Below are 27,467 nucleotides of genomic sequence, written 5' to 3' on the forward strand. Positions count from 1 at the left end.
CAGACGAAACCGTCCTGAGAGAAAAGGATGGATTTGACCAATGACCCGGACCAACACATTAGTGGGTGCTGCAGGCACAGGTAACTGATTTAACATGCACGTGGTGCAGGAAACCATGCAGACAGTCTGGCTTACTGGAATAAGGGACGATGAACATACAAAGTAACTGTTCCAGGACAGCACACAGAAAGTCGGCAACCAGACTTCAGCCACGGCAAGTATGGGGTAGGTGACCTGGAAATTAGGAAGCCGTGCTGACGACCGCCTGGTGTACTGGAATAGGAAGTCCTGAAACACATAAGGACACTCATCCAAACACCTCACAATGACCGTGGGATACCCGAACTGCAGCTGCGGTATAGCAAGAATTAAGCAGGTCACCTGGCAGTGTCGGAGCCCATGCAGACCAATGGGTACCAGAACTCCCACTATGGGATTGACAGGAATATGGTAAGTGACCGGTTGAGTAGTAAACCATGCAGGCCACAATCTGGCCGACTGGTACAGGGTCCCGTGAACACACAGGTCCCCTCCTGTGGGCACCTCACACTGAAGGTGGGACCCTGAACTGCAGCCGCGAGTGCGGCAGATAAACGATGGGTGGTGTATCTGTGTAGGAAACCATGCAGACCAAAGGCTAGCCAACTGACACAGGGTCCAGTGCACATGTTGGAACACCCAACAATAGAAGTGAGGTACGGGAAAGTCCAGCCCTGTACGCAGCAGCCTCGTGACGGGAGACCAGCAATTGAAGAACCAAGCTGACCACTGTCTGGCATACTGGTATAGGGTCCATTGTACATGTTGGAGACCATGCAGACCACTGTCTGGCTTACTGATATAGGGTCCATTGTACATGCTGGAGACCATGCAGACCACTGTCTGGCTTACTGGTATAGGGTCCCTTGTACATGCTGGAGACCATGCAGACCACTGTCTGGCTTACTGGTATAGGGTCCAATGAATATGCTGGAGACCATGTAGACCATCGTCTGGCTTACTGGTATGGAGTCCATTGAATATGCTGGAAACCATGCAGACCAACGGCATGGAGGAGGGGACAGCTCGGTGTTCTGCTCTTATAAGGAGGGACAAGAAATCCGCCACGGTTGCGGCAGATATGGCATGGCCATTGACTGTAGGGAAAAAACAGTCAAGTGATGAACTCCCAGGATTTTCCAAGGGAATATACATCCAGGTCGCATAGGTTCCCCAAGGTGAGAAAATGGAGGGATGGGACAAATTAAGTCCCAATGCTCATAAGCGAAAGAGAAGAGAAAGGAGACCCCAAGACCCTCTCTGCGGAAGAGGTGAGGGGGCAGAGCTATGTGCCTAATCCCCCTCAGCCGAAATGCCTACTGGCTGGGAGGGGGTGAAGAAGGAATGTCCCCGGCTGCCGAGGCGGGTGAGGAGGGTGGAGCTAAGCCCCAACTGCCCCGGAGCAAGATAGAGGCCGCCGGCTGAGAGACAGCGCCGAAGTGAGGGAGGAGGGCGGAGCTAAGTCCCGACTCCCCCAGCTCAGATAATGGCTGCCGGTTTACACAGAAAGCGGCGGATGGTAGGTGAGAAGAAAACCCAGGCACTAGTTCCCGCGCTGCAGGAGAGGGGACTGGGGGCGGAGCCGGAGTAATTGCCGGGCGGTGCAGAGCAGCGCAGGGTTAAGTCTTAAGTGCCACAAACCCCCCCTGCCGATGCAATGGAATTAAGCACAGCCTGGGAAGGGATCGGGGGAGATGAGGGAAGGAATACTCATCTACCAGGAAGATGCTCTCTCATACTCACCTGATGTAGTCTTCGGCCAGCTTAACGTCACGCTGCAACTTGCCAGGCTGTCATAGCGGGGCGAGCAGGGACAAGAGGGGACCCAGACCCGAGGTACTACCCTGGCGAGAAGGGGTTAATGGTCCATACTCTATGTCCCGTGCCCCTTCATCGCAGAAGGGGGAACAGGTAGCGCCATGCTCCCGAACCCCCACCTGAAAATGGAAAATAAAAGGAATAAATAAAAAATAAAAAACTAACAAAAAATCCCTAACTTCTACAACAAGAAAAAAGACCAGGTCTGGAGAACTCCAGACCTGTGTCTGCCTCCTACTGACACCAGCTAAAACAGAGTTCCTCATGGCAGGTGGGCGGGTATATCCTGCCAGGGAGGAGCAGACTTATTTTCCTAGTGTCAGCGCCTCCTAGTGGTAAGAGCATATACCTATCAGTATCCTGTGTCCCCCAATGAAGAGCGACCGAGAAAATAGAATGATAAACTGTACTGAAGATCTTCTGTAATCTACGTGTTAAAGTAACAATAAAAGCCCTTAAAACTGGATATACAATATAAATCGTACAGGAATCCAGAAAAATCTTTCTGGTTAGATGAACAGTCTAAGGCAGTGTTTTCCAAACAGCTAGTCTCCAGCTGTTGCAAAACTATAACTCCCAGCATGCCCGGACAGCCGTTGGCTGTCCGGGCATGCTGGGAGTTGTAGTTTTACAACAGCTTGAGACACACTGTTTGAAAAAAAACACCCGCCATACATTTTACCTGCTACTATCCCTGGCTGACACGTGTATCTCTATTGTATATATGTAGCAGATCCACATAGGGATTGGCCCTATTGTTACTTAGTGGGGCCAATTCTCAGATTTTCTATGCACAATTCACAGGAAAAAGTAGCATGGTATTTTTTTGTGTGTTTTTTTCCATGCAGTAATTTTCCATTTCATGTTAATACGACTGCAGAATGCTAAAGGATTTGAGGCGGATTTTTGTGCATCCAATTCAACACTGGCTAATGGTCCCACATGCCTAATGGTATCGGTATCCGTAGTGTACATGGTAACTGCCATCTTGCTTTTCTGGTGAAAAATTTTTTTCCTCTATCGGCTCCATTGGGGGACACAGACCATGGGTGTATGCTGCTGTATCTAGGAGGTGTGACACTATGGCAACAAAGAAGTCGTCTCCTCCCAGCAGGATATACCCGCCTCCAGGCCCTGAGCTAGTCAGTTTTAGCTTAGTGTCTAAAGGAGGTGGACATGGTCTGGATTTCTTCTGTTGTATTATTTTCCTAGTTAGGGATGTGTCAGGTTTTTTATTCCGTTTTCTTTCATGTTTTCAGGTGGGGACTCAGGAACTGCGGCTCACTGTTTCCCCATTGTGATTGAGGGGGCACAGACATTGCGTATATGCGCTGTTAACCCCCTCTCGCCAACGGTCAGCGCCTGGGGTTGTACCTCATGGGTCCGGGTCCCCCCTATTCCCTGCTCACCTCGCTCGCACATGGTAGCTCGGCGTGATGCAGGTAACAGAAAGCTGACTGAAGACCTCATAGAAGACTCCATTAGGCAAGTTCTTCTGACTGAGGTGAGTATATATATTCCTTTCTCCCTTAGGTGCTGACTCACAACCTCTGGAGACCCTCAATTTTTGGCCCACCTTTCATGGTCTAATGGGGCTGGCCTTTGCTAGGGGCTTAATCTTTATTATTCTGAGGAGAGCAGTGGCATATTGGGATGAATGGCTTAGTTTTTCTCTGCACGTGTGTGTGTGTTACTGTGCACTTGTGTGTGTGTGTGTGTGTTACTATGCGGCTGACTGCCGCGGCGCTAATACTGTACGGGCGCATGAAGCGCCGACTTGGCGCATATCAGTCTTGCCTGCTCACTTCCCCGTGAGGGCATATGCGGACGATTATTATTCTCTTCACCGGCATTTCGGCGGCCGGGGCGATATAGCTCCGCCCACAGGGCCACCGGAGCTTACTGGAGGCGCGAATCGTCCTCCAATCAGCGCTGTGCGCGCGATGCAGGTGCCAGGGGCCAATCAGACAGTGCCCCTGCTCCAGGAACGCCCCTCTCCGGCTATTGGCTAGTCTGTTCTCCTCTCTGTCTACATAGAGCGGAGTTTCCTCACAGCAGGGACAGAGTGTTACAGTGTTGGGGTTAACACTTTACTACCACAGGGGACACAAATCTGTTCCTCCCTCTAAACAGACAACTGGACTGAGTCTCCTATTTTATCTGTATGACATGTAATTCCAAAATGCCTGGTTCTGCCAAACCCACTGGCTCTGCCTGCTCCTCTGCTCCCCCAGACGTTACAGTTCCGGTGGATTCGGCCACCCCTCCAGCCTGGGTTTCTTCTCTATCCCAGTATATGGCCGACTTGACTCAAGTCTGCCTTTCGGTGGCTGAGGCCTCCTGTGAAGTGGTGTCTGCCTTGAAGAGGCTTGCCCTGCGCCGGCCCTCTAGAGGGTCCCGCTCCTCTTCTCCACAAGCCTCACGCTCTCACAAGCGTACTAGGGGTGCTTATTCTGACTCTTACATTGAGTCTTCAGGTAGACGTAGGTGCTCCCCCCGTGGGTCTCGCCCCCCCCCCCCCATGTCATCTGGTCACAGACGTCGCTCCTTCAGGGGACGTTCCCGGAGTTGCAGCTCTGGCTCTGCCTCGCCAGAGCCGCTTACCCAGTCAGGGTCGCCCCCCTCCAGGGCTGCCTCCACTCGTTCACATTCTCCTGGCGAACTGGCGGATGAGGCTTTCGAATCGGCATCTGACTCAGAGGACTGCTCGGATACAGTTGAAACGGTGAACTCATTGGTTGCAGCTAGAGATGAGCGAACTTCGATAAATTCGATTAGTCACGAACTTCTCGGCTCGGCAGTTGATTACTTATCCTGCATAAATTAATTCAGCTTTCAGGTGCTCCCGTGGGCTGGAAAAGGTGGATACAGTCCTAGGAGAATCTTTCCTAGGACTGTATCCACCTTTTCCAGCCCACCGGAGCACCTGAAGGCTGAACTAATTTATGCAGGATAAGCCATCAACTGCCGAGCCGGGAAGTTAGTGAAGAATCAAATTTACTGTAAATTCGCTCATCTCTAGTTGCGGCCATAAGAGGCACCTTTCACTTAGAGGACCCAGGATCTTCAGACGTGACTCCTGAAGTATCCTTTCATCGTGCTAAACCGGCACCTCAAAAGTTCAGCACTCATGCTGAATTTGACATCCTTCTGGAAACTGCATGGAGAAATACGGACAAGAGGTTCCCGGGAATGAAGAGGGTTCAAGTGCGTTACCCATTCGCCAAGGACCTTGCCTCTAAGGTGGTTTCCCCTCTCTTGGTGGATCCACCAATTTCCCGCCTCTCTAAGGCTGCTACACTGCCGCTAGCAGATGCGGCTGCCTTCAAGGACTCGACAGACAAGAAGGTGGAGTCCTTGGCGAAGTTTGCCTTTGAAGCAGCAGGCTCTTCTCTGCTTCCCACCTTCGCCTCTGCATGGGTGTCCAAGGCCCTTTCGGTGTGGTGCTCAAAACTCAGTCAGGGTATCCTGGCAGGATTCCCCCCAGAGGATCTATTTTGCTTTGGTTCTCCAATGCTCTAAAGCTGGGGACTTTCTGAGCACAGCTTCCATGCAGTCAGTCCGTTGTGCTGACTTTGCTGTGGGTCTCCTAGCGGCCCTCCGCCACTCCATGTGGCTTAAGGCGTGGGATGCGGATCCCGCCTCCAAAAGGGTCTCTCACCAAGCTTCCTTTTACTGGTATCAGTCTTTTTGGCAAGCGCCTTGACGAGATTATCACTGAGGCGACGGGGGGTAAGAGTTACTTGTTGCCTCAAAATAAGGCTCTTCCTTCCGGTCCTTTCGGACCTTTGGCCCCAATAAGGGGTCTGGGCAGGCGCCTTCGCGGGACAAGAAGGCTCCATCGTTCCGAGCGCGTCCCTCTTGGAAGTCTGACACCAACCGTTCCGGCCGTTTGGCGACCAAATCGGGCAACCGCAATCCCACTTCCGAATGAAGTGGAGCCCCCACCCGCAGATTTTTCTCGGGTGGGAGGTCGTCGTCTCTTACTTTTTCGAGACATCTGGACCACACACATTCAGCCCCCCGGTCTCCTCCTCTGACGAAGCAATTTCGGGAGTCCCCGCTCAGGGAGTTTTTGTCCCTGTTCTTCCAGGGGAATGTTTTCAGGGTTTCTATTCCAATCTTTTTGTGGTCCCCAAGGAAGGCGGTTCTGTGCGACCAATTCTGGACCTCAAGCGTCTCAACCTTCATCTTCTCCGCCACTTCCGAATGGAATCTCTCCGTTCGGTAGTGGCATCCATGAAACAAGGGGAGTTTCTTTCTTCGGTGGTCATCAAGGATGCCTACTTCCATGTTCCAATATTTCCCGGCCATCAGCGGTACCTCTGCTTTGCGGTTCCGGAGGGGCATTTTCAATTCATAGCCCTCCCCTTTGGTCTGGCCTCGGCTCCTGGGTGTTTTTACCAAGATCCAGTGATACCCCTGTTGGGGTCAAGAGGAGTCTCTTCTCATCAGGGTTCCCACCAGAGTCCAGACTCTAGAGAATGTGGATCTCATTCTCCAGACCCTGAATCGTTTCAGGTGGATGGTCAACCAGGCAAGTCTGTCCTCTCTCCCGCCCAGTCTCTGATCTTCTTGGGACTTCAACACGGCCTCTGCCCGGATTTGCCTTCCGCCGGACAAATGTCTGACGCTCCTGTCAGGAGTCCGCTCTCTTCGGGCCAAGGCCCCAGTTTCCATCCGCAATTGCATGGAAGTCTTGGGTCGGACGGTAGCGGCCATGGAAGCCGTACCCTTTGCCCAGTTTCATTACGGTCCCCTTCAACTGGCAATTCTCTCTCGATGGGATAGATCTCCTCTGTCTCGATAGCAAGATTATTCTCCCTCGTCGGATCCGTCAGTCTCTGCTCTGGTGGCTCCGCTTCCCCCCCCCCCCCCTTCTTCTTCAGGGGCGATCATCTCTTCCCCTCCACTGGCAGGTGGTTACAACAGATGGCAGTCTGTTGGGAAGGTGCGGTGTGTTCAGGGACTGGACGGTTCAAGGCCTCTGGTCTCCCCGGGAAGCTCTTCTTCCGATAAACATCTTGGAACTGAGGGCGATTCTTCTTTGTCTTCTTCATTGGGAGTCCCTACTTCAGTCCCGCCCTGTCCCCGTCCAGTCGGACAACGCCACGGCCGTAGCGTACATAAATCGGCAAGGCGGCTCTCGCAGCTCGGCAGCCATGGCCGAGGTGACAAAGATTCTCATCTGGGCGGAAAACAAGGTTCCGGCCATTTCGGCGATTCACATTCCGGGTGTGCTCAACTGGGAAGCGGACTTCCTCAGCCGGTCCTCAGCCGACCCCGGCAAGTTGTCCCTACATCCAGAGGTCTTCGCGCAGATCTGCGACCTCTGGGGCATTCCAGACGTGGACCTCTTCACGTCGGCACTATCGGAAGATCCTTCCATTTGTGTCAAAGTTCCGGGACCCCCTGGCTCTAGCCCGTGGACGCCCTAGTGATCCCTTGGGTGGGGTTTGCTCTGCCCTATCTGTTCCCCTACCTTCCGCTCCTTCCCAGGGTTCTGAGGAAGCCCAAAGCGGCGGACGTTCCCGCCATACTGGTAGCTCCAGATTGGCCCCGAAGGTCGTGGTAAGCCGACGTGGTCAGGCTCCTGGACGATACTCCACTGCGCCTTCCACTTCATTCGGACCTGATGTCTAAGGGTCCTCTTTGCCACCCCAATTACAGTCGCTGCATTTGACGGCGTGGCGGTTGAGACCGCGGTTTTGAGAGCCTGTGGTTTCTCTTCCCAAGTCATTCGCACCATGCTCAGGGCTCGCAAGCCCTCCTTGGCGAAAATTTTAAAACGTACCTGGCAGTCATTTTCATTGGTGTGAAGCTCAGGTCTTGCTCCTGTTACCTTTTCTGTCCCCCGTCTTCTCTCCTTCTTGCAGTCGGGTTTGGAACTGGGGTTGTCTCTCAGTTCCCTTAAGGGTCAGGTTTCGGCCCTTTCTATTCTTTTCCAGCATCCTCTGGCTTCTAATTCTCAGGTCCGGACCTTCCTTCAAGGAGTGGCGCATGCTACCCCTCCTTATCGGTCACCTTCTCCCCCTTGGGACTTGAATCTGGTTCTGGGGGTCCTCCAAGGTGAACCTTTTGAACCCCTTAGGGAGGTGTCCCTGCGCCTTCTTTCTTGGGAAGTGGCGTTTCTTGTTGTTATCACCTCCATTCGGAGAGGGTCTGAATTGGCAGCTCTCTCCTGCCATTCTCAGTTTCTGGTGCTTCACCAGGACAAGGTTGCCTTTCAGCCAGATCCTTCCTTTTTGCCTAAGGTTGTTTCGGCCTTTCATTTCAATGAGGACATTGTTCTTCCGTCCTTTTCTCCCGCTCCTTCTCATTCTAAGGAGCATTTACACCACAAACTGGATGTGGTTCGGGCTGTTAGGTCTTACCTCTCTATCTCTTCTTCGTTTCGTCAGTGCGACTCCTTTTTCATTCTTACGGAAGGTCGTCGTAAGGGACAACCTGCTTCCAAGGCCACCATTTCTCGGTGGATCCGGTCTGCCATTTCGGAAGCCTATCGCTGTAGGGGGAAGATTCCTCCCTTTATGGTTGTGGCTCATTCTACCCGTTTCTGTTGGGGCATCCTGGGCTCCCCAGAACAAAGCCTCGGCCTCGCAGATTTACAATGCGGCTACTTGGTCGTCTTTGCACACTTACTCGAGGTTCTACCGGGTTCATACCTTCGCATCGGCTGATGCTAGTCTGGGCCATAAACTGCTGCAGGCGGCAGTGGAACAGCCGTCTGCCTGACTGATTATCTGCCCACCCAAGGGACGGCTTTGGTACGTCCCACGGTCTGTGTGCCCCAATGGAGCCGATAGAGAAAAGGAGATTTAACACTTACCGTAAAATCTCTTTCTCGAAGGATCCATTGGGGGACACAGCTCCCGCCCTTTTGGGTTTCTCTTTGGTTCTCTGTCCGAGGGTGTGTTCAGTGATATCTTTTCTTCTGGTTCTCAGACAGTTCGTGTTTTCTCCTTGACCTGTCGGTCCTCTCCTATTGCTCTGGGTACTAAAACTGATTAGCTCAGGGCTTGGAGGCGGGCATATACTGCTGGGAGGAGCCGACTTTTGTTGCCATAGTGTCATACCTCCTAGAAACAGCAGTATACACCCACGGTCTGTGTCTCCAATGGATCCTTCGAGAAAGAGATTTTACGGTAAGTGTTAAAAAAAATCTCCTTTTTTTCAAAATGAACAAGTGTGAGAGAATTAAACTGATCTGTAAATGACTTCTATTAAAAAAAATCTTTACCCTTCCAGTACTTTTTAGCAGCTGTATGCTACAGAGGAAATTTTTTTTATGTCGTCTTGTCCACAGTGCTCTCTGCTGACACCTCTGTCCGTGTCAGGAACTGTCCAGAGCAGCATAGGTTTGCTATGGGGATATTCTCCTGCTCTGGACAGTTCCTGATACGGGCATCAGGTGTCAGCAGAGAGCACTGTGGACAAGACAAAAGAAATTCAAAAAGAAAATAATTTCCTCTGTAGCAAACAGCTGCTAAAAGTACTGGAAAGATAAAGATTTTTTAATAGAAGTAATTTACAAATCTGTTTAACTTTCTGGCACCAGTTGATTTAAAAAAATAAAGTGTTTTCCACCGGAGTACCCCTTTAAATTCACGTATACAAAAAAACAGAAAAAATAAAAATATACCACTGGCATCCTACTTTACTATTGTCCTGGAAAAATGTTAGGCAAAGCAAATACATGTCATTTCACATGATACGAATGATTTTTTATGCATACCTCCGTCAGCTTGAAAGGAACCTGTTGGATTTGACCTTATATAAAGGATAGGCAAGTGTTATATTGGGTAAAATAATCTTTCTCAGCATGTGCTTAGGTCCTGGGGTCCTTTCTTGTCCCGTATTCTAATGATCCTGAAGTAGTCCTAGGGTGCTCGGATTTCTGTAGTAGTCACCGCTGCTCTGGGCTGTAACCACTCTTATTAGACACAATTGACAGCCCGGACACCTCTAATGTCATTGCTCTACTCTGAGTAGTGACGGGGGCCGTGCAAGCCTGCCAATCACGTCTAGTGGGATACAGTGGTGACTTATTTAGAAAGCATCACGCCCCTGGGACTACTTTAGGAGGATTAGAATACAGTGAAGGACAAGTTAAAAGTATACTTTCTTTATAAGTGAGGACCGGCAGAATGATCTGATCACATTCTGAGAATTTAACCCTATATACCATGTTGCCACCAGTTATATAGGGCAAAATCAGATGACTGGTTGCCTTCAAAAGAAGAAGCCTTTCATCACCTTTATGATGAGCCCACGGGGACGGACTTACCTGGCTGTGAAAGCGTAGAAGTGTGGGGGGAGGGGGAGAGACTGAAAGAAGAAGATAAATTTGTCATAGAGGATCTTTGGATAATCGTTCAAGACCAGAAGCCTCTGTAGGGTGCGAACAATTCTGAAAGACACAAATGGATATTGAAAACAATAGTGGGCAGAATAGGATAGTTTACATAAGACAACTATTTGTACAAGCCACAGGAAAAAGCCTTTACCTGATCAAACATCAATAGTTTATCTTAAAGGGGTACTCCATTGTCACACAGATGTTTGATCGCGGGGGTCCTGCCACCGAGACCCCTGCGATCTCCATGCAGCACCCGGCGTTCTGAACGAATGCTGGGTTCTGGTGGCAGTGGTCGTGACATCTAGCCATGCCCCATCATGCCTTAAAGCCACACACCCCCCATGCATGCCTATGGGAGGAGGCGTGACGGCCCTCCCACAGACATGCATGTAGAGGATGTGGAGTGACGTCACAACCACTGCCACCAGAACCCAATGTGCGTTTAGAATGCTGGGTGCAGAGATTGCAGGGGTCCTGGCACTGGATAGGGGATAAGATGTCTAGCAGCAGAGTACCTCTTTAAAGCCATGTTTCCAGTGTGCCTACAGCTGTTGCAAAACAAATCCCAGCATGCCCCGACAGCTATAGGCAGACCAGGCATGCTAGAATTTGTATATAATTAGATGCACCCTGGTTGAGAAACAATTCCAAATGGAAAGAGCCTATTTTAGCTGTAATGCCAAAAGATTGTTTTTTATTTTTGCATCATTTTAGAGCCATAGCATTATCTCTGCCAGTGTGCCCATATAAGGAAATATTTATACACATTTTATTTTTTATTTTTTTTATTAACCAACCCATTTTAAAAGTACATATAAATTATGGAATAATAACATTTATTTCCTTTTAGCATTGCTTACATTATGGTTTCAACAATGTGTTTATTTCTAAGGATGTTATGATTGTGGTGATATAGTAGCTTTAATAACAATTCTTTGATTGAACTTGAAGGACGTATGTATTTTTTCAACTGTACTAACTATGTAACACTTTAGCAAAATAAAAACAGCAAAACTTGCACTTTTTTTTTCTAAACTGAACACTGGTCCTGCTGCTGAAGATGTGGGCACAACTAAGTCCAATGCATCAAAATATATCCATCTGCACAAGGTGTTTAAATCAAAGAAAACCCTATAAGCGATTAGACAGGAAAGGCTATTAAGATTAATCAATCAAACCACGGGTAGTGCCAACAGTATACCGGTTCATTCCGAAATTTTTTCCCTGCATGATATGAATTTTTCCCATACCGCAATACCGGTAGAAGCCGGCTGCTGCGGCCGGTAATAGGCTGCCGGCTCTGTGACGTTCCCATCCCCAGGAAGAGCGTGAGGGAGATACCAGAGCAACGGGGGAACGCAGGAAGATGAGTTAAAGTTTGTTTTTTAATACAGTACAGCGCAGTGGCTGATAATTCTTTGGGGGAGAAGCAGCGCTCGCGGGTCACATATGATTTGGGGGGGGGTTCCGTTAAATACCGTGGAACCGCCATAACTTACAAAAAGACTGTGATACACATTTTGGTCATACCGCCCAGCACTAACCCCGGCTCGTACAGCCCTATTGAAATCAAAAGTAGACATAACATAAAAAAAAAAATAGAATTGCACTAGAATAATATGGACACCTTATTATGTTTTAATAGTTAGGGTGGTTATGCACATGGCAATCCCAAATGTACTTAGAGGGGTTTATCCAGGTTTTAATAACCTTTCATTATTGTGCCTGTAATGGCAAGTTATGTCATATATGACAAGCCAGCCCCCTGATGACGTGTGTGGGGTCTGGCTGTACGTGTCCCCGATGTCTGCAGGCTGCTGGGATCACATGACAGCAGGGGATGCATTAAACAACGGCGTGGTGGCACGTACAGCTGGACTGCATATGTCATCAGGGGGCTGGCTTATCAGGGAAGACCAGAAGAAGCCAAGCCCCCTATGATCAGCTCAAGCCGACCAGGATCCTGGGAAAGGCTTGAGACAACAGTCATCCACTGACCAGAGGAATGCTGAACCTAGGGCGGCGACCGTAAAATCCCAAAAAAGGAGGAGGGGGGGGGGGGGGGGGGTAGATCCATCCACACATGTAAGAGAAGTAACGCAGTTAAGATTTAACTTGCTATCACAAGCACAATAGAGAAAAGTTATAAAAACCTGAATAGCCCCTTTAATTTTTTAAATAGTAAAAAGGGGCGATTTAAATTATTATTGCAATCTTCTAATAGTTTTCCTAGGCAGACATCAGCAAGTAGCACCCGCATGGAGCAGGTGAAAGGACCTCTAAGGGGAAAGTAAACTGATCAGACCTCTGCATACATATTGTAAGGCTGACCAGGCAGGGGGAACCTCATTGCGGCTCTTAAAAGTGTCCTGTAGTAAAGGACAATTTATCAACTATCCAAAGGATAGGGGATAAGTGTCTGATCGCGGAAGGTGTGACTGCTGGGACCCCCAACGATCTCCGATCTATGGGAGAGCCAAAGATACACAAGTAAAGCGCTTGTGTATTTCTGGTTCTCCGATAGAGATGAATGGAGGGTGCGTGTAGACCCCGGCTCCATGAGTGAGGAGAGCCGGGGCAGCGTGCAGGAGATTGCAGGGCCCCCCAGATGTTGGATCCCCTCCATCAATCAGACACCTTCCCTATCCTTGGGATAGGGAATAAATTGTACTTCACTACAGTACTCTAAGTGCTGTGATCGCTATTGATCACGGCACTTAAAGGGGTATTTCGGTGGAAATTTTTTATTTATTTATTTATTTTAAATCAACTGGTGCCAGAAAGATAAACAGATTTGTAAATTACGTAATAAATACTAAGAACAATAGCATGCACTCACCACAACTATGGTGTCTATATGTCCGGAGCATCAGGAGGACATCTGGCTGGAAGTGAAGCGCTCAGAGGCAACACCGGTCATTTCACGTTTCTATGTGTGCTTCTTCAGGCCGGAAGAAGCGCGCATAGACACGTGAAACGACCAGCGTAGCCTCTGAGAGCCAGATGTCCTCCTGATGCTCCGGATGTATAGACACCATAGTCGTGGTGAGTGCCTGCTATTGTTCTTTGTATTTATTACGTTGTTACTACAGCTTTTTTGCATGCACCCCGCAGGTGTCACATATTCCACAGGATTCCTAGCCACCTCCGCCTATGTATCCTTCTAGCACTAGCAGCATATGACATGGTTCCCTCCCCTTCATTTCTCTGCTTCTTTGTGTAGATTTGTAAATTACTTCTATTAAAAAAATCTTTACCCTTCCAGTACTTTTTAGCAGCTGTATACTAGAGAGAAAGTTCTTTTCTTTTTTTTATTTCTTTTTTGTCTTGTCCACAGTGCTCTCTGTTGACACCTGATTTCCGTATCAGGAACTGTCCAGAGCAGGAGAAAATCCCCATAGCAAACCTATGCTTCTCTGGACAGTTCCTGACACGGACAGAGGTGTCAGCGGAGAGCTCTGTGGACAAGAAAAAAAATAGATTCAAAGAGAAGAAAATAATTTCCTCTGTAGCATACAGCTGCTAAAAAGTACTGGAAGGATTAAGATTTTTTTTTAATAGACGTAATTTACAAAACTGTTAACTTTCTGGCACCAGCTCATTTAAAATAAAAAAATAATAAGTTTTCCATCGAAGTACCCCTTTAAGGGATTAATGATGGGCATAGCGAGTTAGCTACTGAAAACAGCCATAACAAAGAAGCGAGCACAGCTCCTGCGCTTGCTCAATAGACAGAAAGTAGGACAGGATGTAAATATAGGACCAGGGCACCAGGATGCCCATTAAAATCCAATGTCCTTAAAGGGTTTTTCCCCCAACAGAAAAAAAAAAAATTAAAAAAAATAAAAATAAAAGTGTGCAAAAGTCTTCAGCACTAAGCAAGGTTTAATAAACAGACCCGCTCCCATACTTCTTACCTGGCCATTAACATGGTGGACGACTCTTTAACAAGCGCAGTTGAATCTTTCAAGGTAACTGGGCTAATTTTCAGGAAGAAAAACATCACATTAATAATCAGCATGACACGATGGCCACAAAACATGATGAGACTCATCACTGCTACATCTGTAAAGAAGATATTGTTATACAATGGACTTAAAAGGAGAGTCTCTTCCCCCCCCCCCCCCCCCATCAGACAGGTCATTGTTGTTATCTTAATAATATACAAATGATTAACATCAAAAATTCTGGAAGCCATCGTTAGAAAAAGGGGAAGAAAAGTTATGATCACTACTAGGGATTGACCGATATCAATTTTTTAGGGCCGATACCGATAATCTGTCACCTTTCAGGCTGATAGCTGATAATTATACCGATATTCCGGTATAAGTTATCGGCTATTTCAACCCAATCCCCCCCCCCCCCCCGGCAGGACAGAAGCAGATCAATGATTTAAAGCGGGCGCCTTAAATCAATTAACTGCAGCAGCTTTTGCCAGGCCAGAGACTGCTGCCGCCCGCTTCTCTCCCCCTGCCTGTCCTGGGGTCCTGAGTCTAACCGCCACAGTTGCCCCATTGCCTCCCCCCCATCTTCTGCCCACATACCAACCGCTGCCGCCGCCCCCCCATCCTCTGCCCACATACCGCCGCCGCTGCCCCATTGCCTCCCCCGATCCTCTGGCCACATACCGCCGCCCCCCTCATTCTCTGCCCACATACCGCCACCGCCCCATCCCCTCCCCCCATCCCCAGTGTTATAATTACCTGTTTTCGGGGTCCACGATTCTTCTGGCTCCGTCGGCGTCCTGCGCTGTCACTGTGTGCACTGACGGTGACGTCGCGTTGAGGACGTCACTCGTCATTGCGCAGCGCACAGCAACAGCGCAGGAGCCAGAAGTATTGCGGACCCCGGGAACAGGTAATTATAACACCGGGGATTTGGGGGGGGGGGGGGAGGAGGAGGAGATTGGGCGGCGACGGTATGTGGGCAGAGGATGGGGAGGCAATGGGGCAGCGGCGGCGACGGTCGTCTCTGGCCGGGGGGGGCGGGGCATTATCGGCAAGGTAATTGCCGATACCGATAATGTCCAAAAGCGTTATTATCGGCCGATGATATCGGCCAAACCGATAATCGGCTGTCACGCCCCCTCCCATAGACTTGCATTGAGGGGGCTGTGCGTTGTGAAGGGGCGGGTCTATGAAGTCACAAACTCCCAGTGCCGGCTCCAGCATTCTGAACCCATTGTTCCAAAAACGCTGAGCAGTAGAGTACCCTTTTAATGGTTGGACCATGTACAGCCAATAAAATAGACATACAAAAATATTAAGGCTTTACAGTCCATAAAACTCTGTGCTCCAATGACCAAACATATAGGGCTGATAATACTACAGTACAAAGGCTCACCCCCTTCAGAGGCAACATTTCCCCCTTTCTGCAAAGCTTCATGGTACCTCAGACAGGCAGCACTTACTTGGGTAATGCCTTATGGTACACCAACTCTTTGGCTGCACCAAGCAACATCACGGCTGCAGCCTTAGGACTCCCCTCATCTACTTGGTTTAAAAAACTTGACACCAACTGATGAACTTTACTGTAACTGCAAAGGAAGCAAGACAGAAAAAACAGTCAGCAGTGAAGGCAATATATAAAAGTGTATCCGTTCATGTTAAAGAGGTGGAAAACTTTTTTTTTTTTTAAATGAACTGGTGCCAAAAAAGTTAAACAGATTTGTAAATTACTTCTATGAAAAAATCTTAATCCTTTCAGTACTTTTTAGCAGCTGTATGCTACAGAGGAAAATCTTTATTTTATTTTTGTCTTGTCCAAAGTGCTCTCTGCTGACACCTGATGCCCGTATCAGGAACTGTCCAGAGCAGGAGAAAATCCCCATAGCAAACCTTTGCTGCTCTGGACAGTTCCTAAAATGGACAGAGGTGTCAGCAGAGCACTGTGGACCAGACAAAAAAAATTCTAAAAGAAAAGAATTTCCTCTGTAGTATTCAGCAGATAAAAAGTACTGGAAGGATTAAGATTTTTTAGAGAGAGAGAGAACATAAAAAAAAAAAAAAAAAAAAACTACTTGTCCAAGGGACTAAAGCGGAACACAATCTACTTGTCCCTCAAGAAAATCCACTTGACCTGGCAGATAAAATAATTTCAACCAAAATAGTCTGATTCCCCCCCCCCACTAGACCACCAGGGATGGTCATAAGATTCCTTTAGACACTCCTGTCAACTTAGACAGCGCTGATCTAATGGTTTAATAGCGGCCACGGCGATCGCAGCATGCCAGGATATTAGCGGCCGGAGAGTTGTAGCTCCTTTTACACCTGAGGCAAGCCCAGAAAAGTCTACATGTAACTTTTTGATCACCTTATAAAAAAAAAAATTCTCATATGAAGTGACTAGATATGAGCGAACTTACAGTAAATTCGAATTGTCACAAACTTCTCGGCTCGGCAGTTGATGACTTATCCTGCATAAATTAGTTCAGCTTTCAGGTGCTCCGGTGGGATGGAAAAGGAGGATACAGTCCTAGGAAAGAGTCTCCTAGGAATGTATCCACCTTTTCCAGCCCACCGGAGCACCTGAAAGCTGAACTAATTTATGCAGGATAAGTCATCAACTGCCGAGTCGAGAAGTTTGTGACGATTCGAATTTACTGTAAGTTCGCTCATCTCTAGAAGCGACCAAATATGAGCAATTCTGGACTATTTTTTTTTACATTTACACCGTTCACCGTACGGTTTAATTAACATTATATGCAGCGATACCACTTATGCTTATTTTTGTACATTATTTTTATTTAAAGAAAATTGGAAACTTATTAGGAAAGGGGCCCAAATATATACCTTTGATACTCTAGAAAAGGATAAAAATGTATGCAATAGCTTAGAGTATTACCCTTTTGTTTACAGCTAAATTAAACTAAATGAAAAGGAAACAGTGGAAACATTAACACAAAACAGTGTGTACCTAAGAGCAGAATACCAGCTTTACAGCTGCAGGGACTATCCATGTACATGGCTTAGTTTAAAGGGGTATTCCAGTTTGAGAAAATTTTATTTGAATAAGCCTTTCACCCCATATAACTTACTAATATAGTGTTATAAATCTTACTGGCTGCAACATGCTTTTGCATAATTCCCCCCTACCAGGAAGTTGTGTAGACCTCTCATTGTCAGTGTGGTGTTTTCTCAGCATCTCCCAGCTGCTACCGCCCTTCTGAGACGCATCATTCTCTGGTGTCTCAGGAGGTGAGGCTGGATCTTGCCCCTGAGTGGTTACCACCCCTGACCAGCCCCTACAGCCTAAATCGCCATCTCCCTGTCATATACATATATTTATTGGGAAATTTAGGTAGAATGAGTTGTGGCTACAGCATGCCACAGGCAGAGGAGCAGACAAGCAACGAATAGCAGGTGCTGCAACCTCACTGATAGTTTTCTGTGAAATTGGATCTTCTGCAACAGCTCTGGGCAGGGAGGGAGGACAGAGCTGAGGTAAAGCAATGCCTTCTGGGAATTGTAGCACTGAGCAACTACTCAACCAGGAAGAACAGAACTAAGGTCCCAAAAACAAATGGATTTGGGGAGTTTCTGAACTGGACTAAAGCAATGCTATATGTTTCTGCAGCATTTATATAATTTTATTATTTTTTTAACCTCTTTTAAGCTAGTCACTTTGCCCTATAAGGGTACATTCCCACATACCATGTTGGCTGCAGATCTGATGCTGTGTTTAATCATTTAGTTACATTGATTTAGAGAGCATTACATCTGCAACAAACACTGTATGTGTAAATGCAGCATCTGGAGCGCATCCGCAACATATTTTACGCTGCAGATGTGCCTCCGGCAGTCACAAGAGCGAGCTCCCTGCTGCGGCTGGGTAGCTCTGCGTGTCAGCTTGTACCGTAGAGACACACAGCTACCCGGCCGCAGCAGGAAGCTCGCTCTTGTGACGGCCGGCGGCGCATCTGCAGCATGAAATATGCTGCGGATGCTCTCCGCGTGACCCTACCCTAAAGAAGAAAAGAAGTTAAAATGTAAAAAGGAATAAAGAAGCGTAGTTGTAATTACTTGTGAAATCTGACTTGTACATGTTTCGAGGAGCAATTGTCTTTACATTTGTTGTTTGCCGCCTTCTCTTTATGACAGGAACAGGTACAACGCTGCGCACTGTCATGCTTACTCAAGGCGCCCTCCAAGTACTGGTTATACACCGGAGATAACTGCGATATAAAGTGCTGCAACTTGTCTCCTAGGAAAAGGAAAATGGACAAGAGTAATACTGCAATAAAAAATAAAAAGTATAGGCCACTACTGAGAGCAAACCAATCTGACCTCTGTGGCTGACCCAATGATCGTCCCAGAGATCAGACCTATGTTTCCAATCCAGGGTGCCTTTAGCTTTTACAAAACTACAATTCCCAGCATGCCCGGACAGCCAAAGGCTGTCCGGGCATGCTGGGAGTTGAAGTTTTGCATTAGAAAACACTGGGTCAGACCAATGCCATTTAAAGTGATGGTTAAAGTGATGGCAGATCCTAGCACCATGTCATCACTTTAGACAATGAGAAGACTAGAGATGAGCGAACTTACAGTAAATTCGATTCGTCACAAACTTCTCAGCTCGGCGGTTGATGACTTATCCTGCATAAATTAGTTCAGCTTTCCGGTGCTCCGGTGGGCTGGTAAAGGTGGATACACTCCTAGGAGACTCTTTCCTAGGACTGTATCCACCTTTTCCAGCCCACCGGAGCACCGGAAAGCTGAACTCATTTATGCAGGAAAAGTCATCAACTGCCGAGCCGAGAAGTTCGTGACGAATCAAATTTACTGTAAGTTCGCTCATCTCTAGAGAAGACCCATTTAAAGGGGTATTCCAGGAAAAAAAAAAAATTATATCAACTGGCTCCAGAAAGTTAAACAGATTTGTAAATTACTTCTATTAAAAAATCTTGATCCTTCCAATAATTATCAGCTGCTGAAGTTGAGTTTTTATTTTCTGTCTGGCAACAGTGCTCTCTGCTAACACCTCTGTCTGTCTCAGGAACTGCACAGAGTAGAAGAGGTTTGCTATGGGGATTTGCTTCTACTCTGGACAGTTCCCGAGACACGTGTCATCAGAGAGCACTTAGACAGAAATGAACAACTCAACTTCAGCAGCTCATAAGTACTGAAAGGATTAAGATTTTTTAATAGAAGTAATTTACAAATCTGTTTAACTTTCTGGAGCCAGTTGATATATACAAGTTTTTTCCTGAATAACCCCATTAACTTTTTTTGTTTCCAGTATGTTAAGACCAGAAGCAGAACATATACTGACCAGCCTCCCTAAGCTCAGTGTCGATCTCTGTAAGGTCCAGCTTAAATATGGTCAGCACTCCAGCCAGGGCTGTGTCTCTCTGCTCCTTCCAGTATTTGCTTTTGTTGTGGGCATTACAGTGGCAGTAATCATATGTTGTCCATTTAGAACACTAAAGGGGAAAACAGGTCAATATTATGTAAGAGCTGTACAGATCACAGGCAAAACCAAAGACAATAAAAAGGGTACCAGTCATTAGTAATACAAATTAATACATTACAGATTAGCCTATTTGAATTACTTTTCTAATATACTTAATTTTTTTTTTTGTAACTTTATGTGTTTAATTAACCACTAAACATTTGGTCACTAGGGGTGGTGGTTCTTCTGCTCCTGCCTGCAGTCCTGTTGCAGCCTGCCAGAGACACAAGTCAGGAAATGCAGGTGGCACCTCAGCTCAGTGTATAGAGTGTACAGTAGAGTTCAGAGAGCTGAGGAAAAGGGGGGGGGGGGGGGTGCAGCCTCATCCAATCACAGCCCATCTTACACTGAACTTCTCTCGGCTAAGTGTAGCAGAGTGAGGGAGGAAGGACTGTATGGCTTCAGATGATGTCACACCTGGTGAGGAACGCTCCTTCCCAGTTTGCGGAGCTGAGACTGAGCAGAAGATACAGAACGATATCAAAGGGTAAAAAACTTAAAATAAATAAATACATTTATAAAAATAAAGTCAGGGGGTGGTTTTTCAGGATGGAGGGAGTGAACTGGGAGAGGAAAAAACCCATCAGGATCATGAGGTTGCAAAACACCAACTCCCAGCATGCCGGGACAGCCTATGGCTGTCTGGGCATGCTAAGAGTTGGAGTTTTGCAACATCTGGAGGCCCACACTTTGGAGGCCACTAAGCTAGTGGCATGGTAAGTTAAAGGGGTATTCCAGGCCAAAACTTTTTTTTTTTTTTTTTATATATCAACTGGCTCCGGAAAGTTAAACAGATTTGTAAATTATTTCTATTAAAAAAATCTTAATCCTTCCAATAGTTATTAGCTTCTGAAGTTGAGTTGTTGTTTTCTGTCTAACTGCTCTCTGATGACTCACATCCCGGGAGCTGTGCAGTTCCTATGGGGATATTCTCCCATCATGCACAGCTCCCGGGACGTGACATCATCATTGAGCAGTTAGACAGAAAAATTCAGAAGCTAATAACTATTGGAAGGATAGAGAGAGAGAGAAAGAGAGAGAAAAGAGAGAGAGAGATATAGAGAGAGATATAGAGAGAGAGAGAGAGAGAGATATAGAGAGAGAGAGAGATATAGAGAGAGAGAGAGATATAGAGAGAGAGAGAGATATAGAGAGAGAGAGAGATAGAGAGAGAGAGAGAGAGAGAGAGATAGAGAGAGAGAGAGAGAGAGAGAGAGAGAGAGAGAGAGAGAGAGAGAGAGAGAGAGAGAGAAGAGAGAGAGAGGAGAGATAGAGAGAGAGAGATAGAGAGAGATAGAGAGAGATAGAGAGAGATAGAGAGAGATAGAGAGAGATAGAGAGAGATAGAGAGAGATAGAGAGAGATAGAGAGAGATAGAGAGAGATAGAGAGAGATAGAGAGAGATAGAGAGAGATAGAGAGAGATAGAGAGAGATAGAGAGAGATAGAGAGAGATAGAGAGAGATAGAGAGAGATAGAGAGAGATAGAGAGAGATAGAGAGAGATAGAGAGAGATAGAGAGAGATAGAGAGAGATAGAGAGAGATAGAGAGAGATAGAGAGAGATAGAGAGAGATAGAGAGAGATAGAGAGAGATAGAGAGAGATAGAGAGAGATAGAGAGAGATAGAGAGAGATAGAGAGAGATAGAGAGAGATAGAGAGAGATAGAGAGAGATAGAGAGAGATAGAGAGAGATAGAGAGATATATATATAAAAAAGGTTTTGCCTGGAATACCCCTTTAAGGTGTCTGGTGGAGCTCGTTAACCATGGCAGCGATTCTGATCCCTCGGAGTGTTACTATATCCTGTACTAGTCATTTCTCTATTCCGTTCTTACCTCTGAGGCAGGTTTGTCACACAGGTAGCAGTAACACTTGTCACAGAAGCTGGCATTCTTCTCTATGGGGAGCTGAGTCTCCTGCTCCATACGGCTGAATGGGATAGAAACAGTTACTGAGCCGTAAAGGGGCAGAATTGCGCTCCGCTAAGCGATCAGCTCCCCCTTACCTGAAGGGATGTGTTGAACAGTCGTATCTGGCATGGGGCATCACGTGAGCCTTCCTGCTGAAGGTTATGGCAAGTTCTTCATCCACAACCTCCACAGTTTTCTTCTCTAGGACAAAGGAATCCTCTGAGAGAAAAAAGAAAAAGTAATTCCCTACAGCAGTAAATAGCTGATGGAATTAAAAAAGATCCCATTGATGTCAATAGGATTGTTTTATAATCCTTTAGCATTTTTCCCGTCAAAAGGAAGAGAAACAGATATAATAAATAATACATTTAACGTTGAAGTCTATGGAAGATGGATGCATTTTCATGGTGTCTAGGGATGTCTCATTTTTTTTAAGACAGAGTACCGCTATTTTTCTTTATTTTCAAGTACTTGCTGATACCAATTACTGCACCTTTTTGTCCTGTGACCGGGGTTTTGTAAATGTTTTTTTTTTTTTAGGGGGCGGGGAGATTTATTTTATTTAAACTTTTTGAAAAGGGGGATGATTCAAACTTTTAATAGGGAAGGGGTTGATTCACATTTATTTTTATTTTTATACATTTTTTTCCCAATTTTTTTGTCTCTTTAGTACCTTTAAGTAACTTTACATGCAATCTGTAGATTGCATACACTGATCAATGTTATATCATAGCATAGATCAGTGTTATCGGCGCTCCTTTACTACTGCCTGCAGTACAGGAATGACAAATCGGACAGCATGGAACGCAGTAAGGGTCCCCGGCCATCCTCTCAGCTGATCGGGACACCACGATTTCACAGCTGTGATCCCAATCAGCATTCTTGAACTAACCGGCAGTTTAATTTCAGGACTTTCAGATGCTGCAATCAACTTTGATCGTGGCATCTAAAGAGTTAATGACAGACATCACTGCGATTGGTGACATTCGGCATTAGCCACAGGTCTCGGCTATGATGCAATTGTGCTGCATAGTTCGGTAGTGTACACGGGGCACCACCGCCAGGTATCTGATTAGGTATACAGGTACTCGTCCATTACCGGTCCCGATACCAGTATCTGTATCGGGACATCCCTAATGGCATCCATTATTTGCTATGTTGGTTGTAATCAGTTGTTAAATCTGAGCATGCTCATAAGAGGATCTGAACCAGGAAATCATAGTGCATGCAGGGGAGGAGTCTTTTCAAGCACATTGTGCAGACAGCATCTTTGAAGAAGACAAATTCTGGCATCTGCGCATCAGCCCATTAGTGGACCCAAACATAATATTGTGGGTGCAAGAATGGATGAAATTCAGCAGCAGGACCCAGCGAAGAAGCAGCGCCAGTGACCTCACCATGCTCCTGAAGCTCCGCCTGCGCACCAAGCCTGCGGCCCAAACAAGGAAGGTCACAGGCCAACTACGGAACGGGGACAGGCAAGTATGGTTATCATCAGTGTCCTCTGCACTAGACACCAGGTTACTGCAGGTGACAGCGATGACAATTTCCCTTTAAAGGTTTGTCTTGTGACCAACGGCTGAGTTCCTTTCTTCCCTAAGTGTGATAATCACACTCGGCAGAAAAGAGAATCTAACCTATGCACAGAAGACAATACAATCAGAAAAAGGTTACAAAGGGGTTAAAAAAAAAAAAAAAAGACATAAAAATAGAAAAGGATGAAATAACTGAAATACAATGACTGCTGTCCCGAAAAGTCCCAACACCAAGAGCAGGCCCCCAGCTGAATCCTCACCGCCCCCCACCAAGAGCAGGCCTCCAGCTGAATCCTCACCGCCCCCCACCAAGAGCAGCCCCCCCAGCTGAATCCTCACCGCCCCCCACCAAGAGCAGCCCCCCCAGCTGAATCCTCACCGCCCCCCCACCAAGAGCAGGCCCCCAGCTGAATCCTCACCGCCCCCCACCAAGAGCAGGCCCCCAGCTGAATCCTCACCGCCCCCCACCAAGAGCAGGCCCCCAGCTGAATCCTCACCGCCCCCCACCAAGAGCAGGCCCCCAGCTGAATCCTCACCGCCCCCCACCAAGAGCAGGCCTCCAGCTGAATCCTCACCGCCCCCCACCAAGAGCAGGCCTCCAGCTGAATCCTCACCGCCCCCCACCAAGAGCAGGCCCCCAGCTGAATCCTCACCGGCCCCCACCAAGAGCAGCCCCCCCAGCTGAATCCTCTCCGCCCCCCACCAAGAGCAGCCCCCCCAGCTGAATCCTCTCCGCCCCCCACCAAGAGCAGCCCCCCCAGCTGAATCTTCACCGGCCCCCACCAAGAGCAGCCCCCCCAGCTGAATCCTCTCCGCCCCCCACCAAGAGCAGCCCCCCCAGCTGAATCCTCTCCGCCCCCCACCAAGAGCAGGCCCCCAGCTGAATCCTCACCGCCCCCCACCAAGAGCAGGCCTCCAGCTGAATCCTCACCGCCCCCCACCAAGAGCAGCCCCCCCAGCTGAATCCTCACCGCCCCCCACCAAGAGCAGGCCCCCAGCTGAATCCTCACCGGCCCCCACCAAGAGCAGCCCCCCCAGCTGAATCCTCTCCGCCCCCCACCAAGAGCAGCCCCCCCAGCTGAATCCTCTCCGCCCCCCACCAAGAGCAGCCCCCCCAGCTGAATCTTCACCGGCCCCCACCAAGAGCAGCCCCCCCAGCTGAATCTTCACCGGCCCCCACCAAGAGCAGCCCCCCCAGCTGAATCCTCACCGGCCCCCACCAAGAGCAGCCCCCCCAGCTGAATCCTCACCGGCCCCCACCAAGAGCAGCCCCCCCAGCTGAATCCTCACCGGCCCCCACCAAGAGCAGCCCCCCCAGCTGAATCCTCACCGGCCCCCACCAAGAGCAGCCCCCCCAGCTGAATCCTCACCGGCCCCCACCAAGAGCAGCCCCCCCAGCTGAATCCTCACCGGCCCCCACCAAGAGCAGCCCCCCCAGCTGAATCCTCACCGGCCCCCACCAAGAGCAGCCCCCCCAGCTGAATCCTCACCGCCCCCCACCAAGAGCAGGCCCCCAGCTGAATCCTCACCGCCCCCCACCAAGAGCAGCCCCCCAGCTGAATCCTCACCACCCCCCACCAAGAGCAGGCCCCCAGCTGAATCCTCACCGCCCCCCCACCAAGAGCAGGCCCCCAGCTGAATCCTCACCGCCCCCCCACCAAGAGCAGGCCCCCAGCTGAATCCTCACCGCCCCCCCCACCAAGAGCAGACACCCAGCTGAATCCTCATCGCCCCCCCACCAAGAGCAGCCCCCCCAGCTGAATCCTCACCGCCTGTGTCTTCAACCAAAAGCACCGAGTTCCCCAGCCCCAGGGACACTTCGCCTTCATCATCGCTGATGACAATGACGCTCTCCTCCGGGACAGCTGCCAAGTGCGACCTGTTCTCCTCACATGGACCTTCACCTCCGGACCTCATGGTGATGGCTTCAAGAGAGACAAATAATACATCTTAGTATTAGTCTTTATGGACAGGGTGCGGGAAAATAGACATTTCTTGTCAGCGATAATGATGTACAGAAGAGCCCCACCCCGGCTGTATGCATTGAACCATACGGACACCTACTACGGCAGAGGCCTCTGATTCACCTTGGAGAAGATGCATGTTATTGTAGGACAACTCCACCAAACCAACAAGGTGACCTAAACTAAGTCAAGAAGGGTCCAAACTCCTAACAGAAGACATATATATCATGGATGGCTCAGTAAACCAGTGGGGGGGGGGACCCCCTACAATGACAACTGCCAATGACAGACCCTCACAATGTAACCCACCAAGGGGGAGACCCTCACTTGGCCCTCTTCTGTGAGACCCTCCCAATGCCACCCCGCCCCCCAGGGGGAGACCCTCCCAATGCCACCGTGCCCCCCCCCGGGGGGAGACCCTCCCAATGCCACCCCGCCCGCCCCCCAGGGGGAGACCCTCCCAATGCCACCCCGCCCGCCCCCCAGGGGAGACCCTCCCAATGCCACCCCTCCCGCCCCCCAGGGGGAGACCCTCCCAATGCCATCCCGCCCCCCCAGGGGGAGACCCTCCCAATGCCATCCCGCCCCCCAGGGGGAGACCCTCCCAATGCCATCCCGCCCCCCAGGGGGAGACCCTCCCAATGCCATCCCGCCCCCCAGGGGGAGACCCTCCCAATGCCATCCCGCCCCCCAGGGGGAGACCCTCCCAATGCCATCCCGCCCCCCAGGGGGAGACCCTCCCGATGCCACCCCGCCCCCCCAGGGGGAGACCCTCACAATGACGCCCCCCAGGGTAAGACCCTCCCAATGACGTCTGTCAGGGTGGAGATCCTCACAATGGCGCCCCCCAGTGGGAGAGCAGGTCGAGCGTTACTTAATTCTTATAAAAATTATCCTCCAATTGCAAATTCTAACTGACCTATGAAAACAATGATCAGATGTCATTTTTTTTGTAGTTTTCAATATGTATTGGCTGGAACTGCTGCAGAACTACAACTCCCAATATGCTGATTTAACAGTCTGCTCCTTATACAAGCCTGTCTGGGACTTGTAGTGCCCACACCCTGTATAGACAAGATCACATGTCCACCCAGAATACAGAGCCCCACCACCGGTCCGGTACACGGCGCTCACCTCCCCCGGGGCCCCGGCGCGCCCTGTCCCGCTTACATCACTTTCTCTCTCACCTTTCAAATGAAACTTCGCGGTCCGCCGAGCTTCCGGTTCCGAGCCGTGACGCACTTCCTGCTGTGTTGTCCTGACAACAGATGCCGGTACCGTGATGTTTACTGCAGGGGAGGATGCGGCGAGATGGACCGAGCGCCCCCTGGTGTATGGCGAATTATATGGCACACGGGGATGTGGATTGATCTAGCGGACCACAACTCCCAGCAGAAATTACATAAAACCTTTTCTATTTTTATTCATCTACAGTAAAACCTGTGGGAACCATCACATTCAGGAAAAAATCTAGTTTGTTTTTTAGTAGAAAAAAATTACAATAGTAAACAGTGGATTACAGATGTGTTTCGAATAAGTAACTCCGTGTTTCCCAACCAGGGTGCCTCCAGCTGTTGCAAAACTACAACTTCCTGCATGCCTGGACAGCCCAAGGTGGTCCAGGCATGCTGGGAGATGTAGTTTTGCAACAGCTGGAGGCCCCCTGGTTGGGAAACACTGAAGTAATTTATGATTTCAAAGGGTTAAACCCCATTGGGCTACTAACCTCAGTGGGGGGGGGGGGGGGGGGGGGATATAAAGGGCCCCTACGCATGGAATTTGCATGGAAAATAGGCAAAAAAACGAATATTCGTCATTACGAATATATAGCACTATATTAAAAATATTCGCAAAATTGCGAAGTGCCGATATTCACGATAAAAATTCACATTACGAATATTCGTGCTCAACACTATTGAGGAGTAAGAAATCAGGAGCCAACCTTGCCAATGAGTGCGAATATTCGAAATGTTAATTTTTACCGTGAATATCGGCACTTAGCGATTTCACGAATATTTAGTGATATAATTTCTCAATATATATTTTTTTGTTTTTGCCAATATGAAAATATTCGCAAATATTGTCACTTCCAGTGAGAGGATAGCTTTGAGCACGAATAAGCGTAATGCTAATTTTTATCGTGAATATCGGCACTTCGCAATTTCGCTAATATTTTTAATATAGTGCTATATATTCGTAATGCCGAATATTCTTTTTTTCTTTGTTTTTATTTCACATGTGAATTTTTATGCGAATTTCGCATTGAAAAAAAAAGTGAATGAACATAATGAATTTCGCGAACATAGGACAAATAATCATCAAAAAAGGAACATAACGAATATAGGACGAATATTCGTCCATAAATTCGCGAAATATCGCAAATTTGAAAAT

The 27,467-nt window shown here is 48.3% G+C and overlaps 1 protein-coding gene across 5 annotated transcripts in view; it reads right to left on the reverse strand.

Moving 5' to 3' along the window:
• LOC130283856 (uncharacterized) overlaps window positions 1-27,467 on the reverse strand; it is a 136,408-nt gene that overhangs the window by 29,340 nt on the left and 79,601 nt on the right. For 2 of the 5 annotated variants that reach the window (XM_056533462.1, XM_056533463.1), the window contains exons 3-10: window positions 24,882-25,037; window positions 21,673-21,796; window positions 21,503-21,596; window positions 19,487-19,637; window positions 18,238-18,418; window positions 15,627-15,752; window positions 14,134-14,196; window positions 10,145-10,267 (exon numbers count right to left, since the gene is read on the reverse strand). In XM_056533462.1, coding sequence (XP_056389437.1) covers window positions 10,145-10,267; window positions 14,134-14,196; window positions 15,627-15,752; window positions 18,238-18,418; window positions 19,487-19,637; window positions 21,503-21,596; window positions 21,673-21,796; window positions 24,882-25,037 — 1,018 coding nt within the window. The other 3 variants (XM_056533465.1, XM_056533467.1, XM_056533466.1) reach the window with 3 other exon arrangements.

Source organism: Hyla sarda, chromosome 8, assembly GCF_029499605.1.
Source record: "Hyla sarda isolate aHylSar1 chromosome 8, aHylSar1.hap1, whole genome shotgun sequence".
Classification (NCBI taxonomy): Eukaryota; Metazoa; Chordata; class Amphibia; order Anura; family Hylidae; genus Hyla; species Hyla sarda.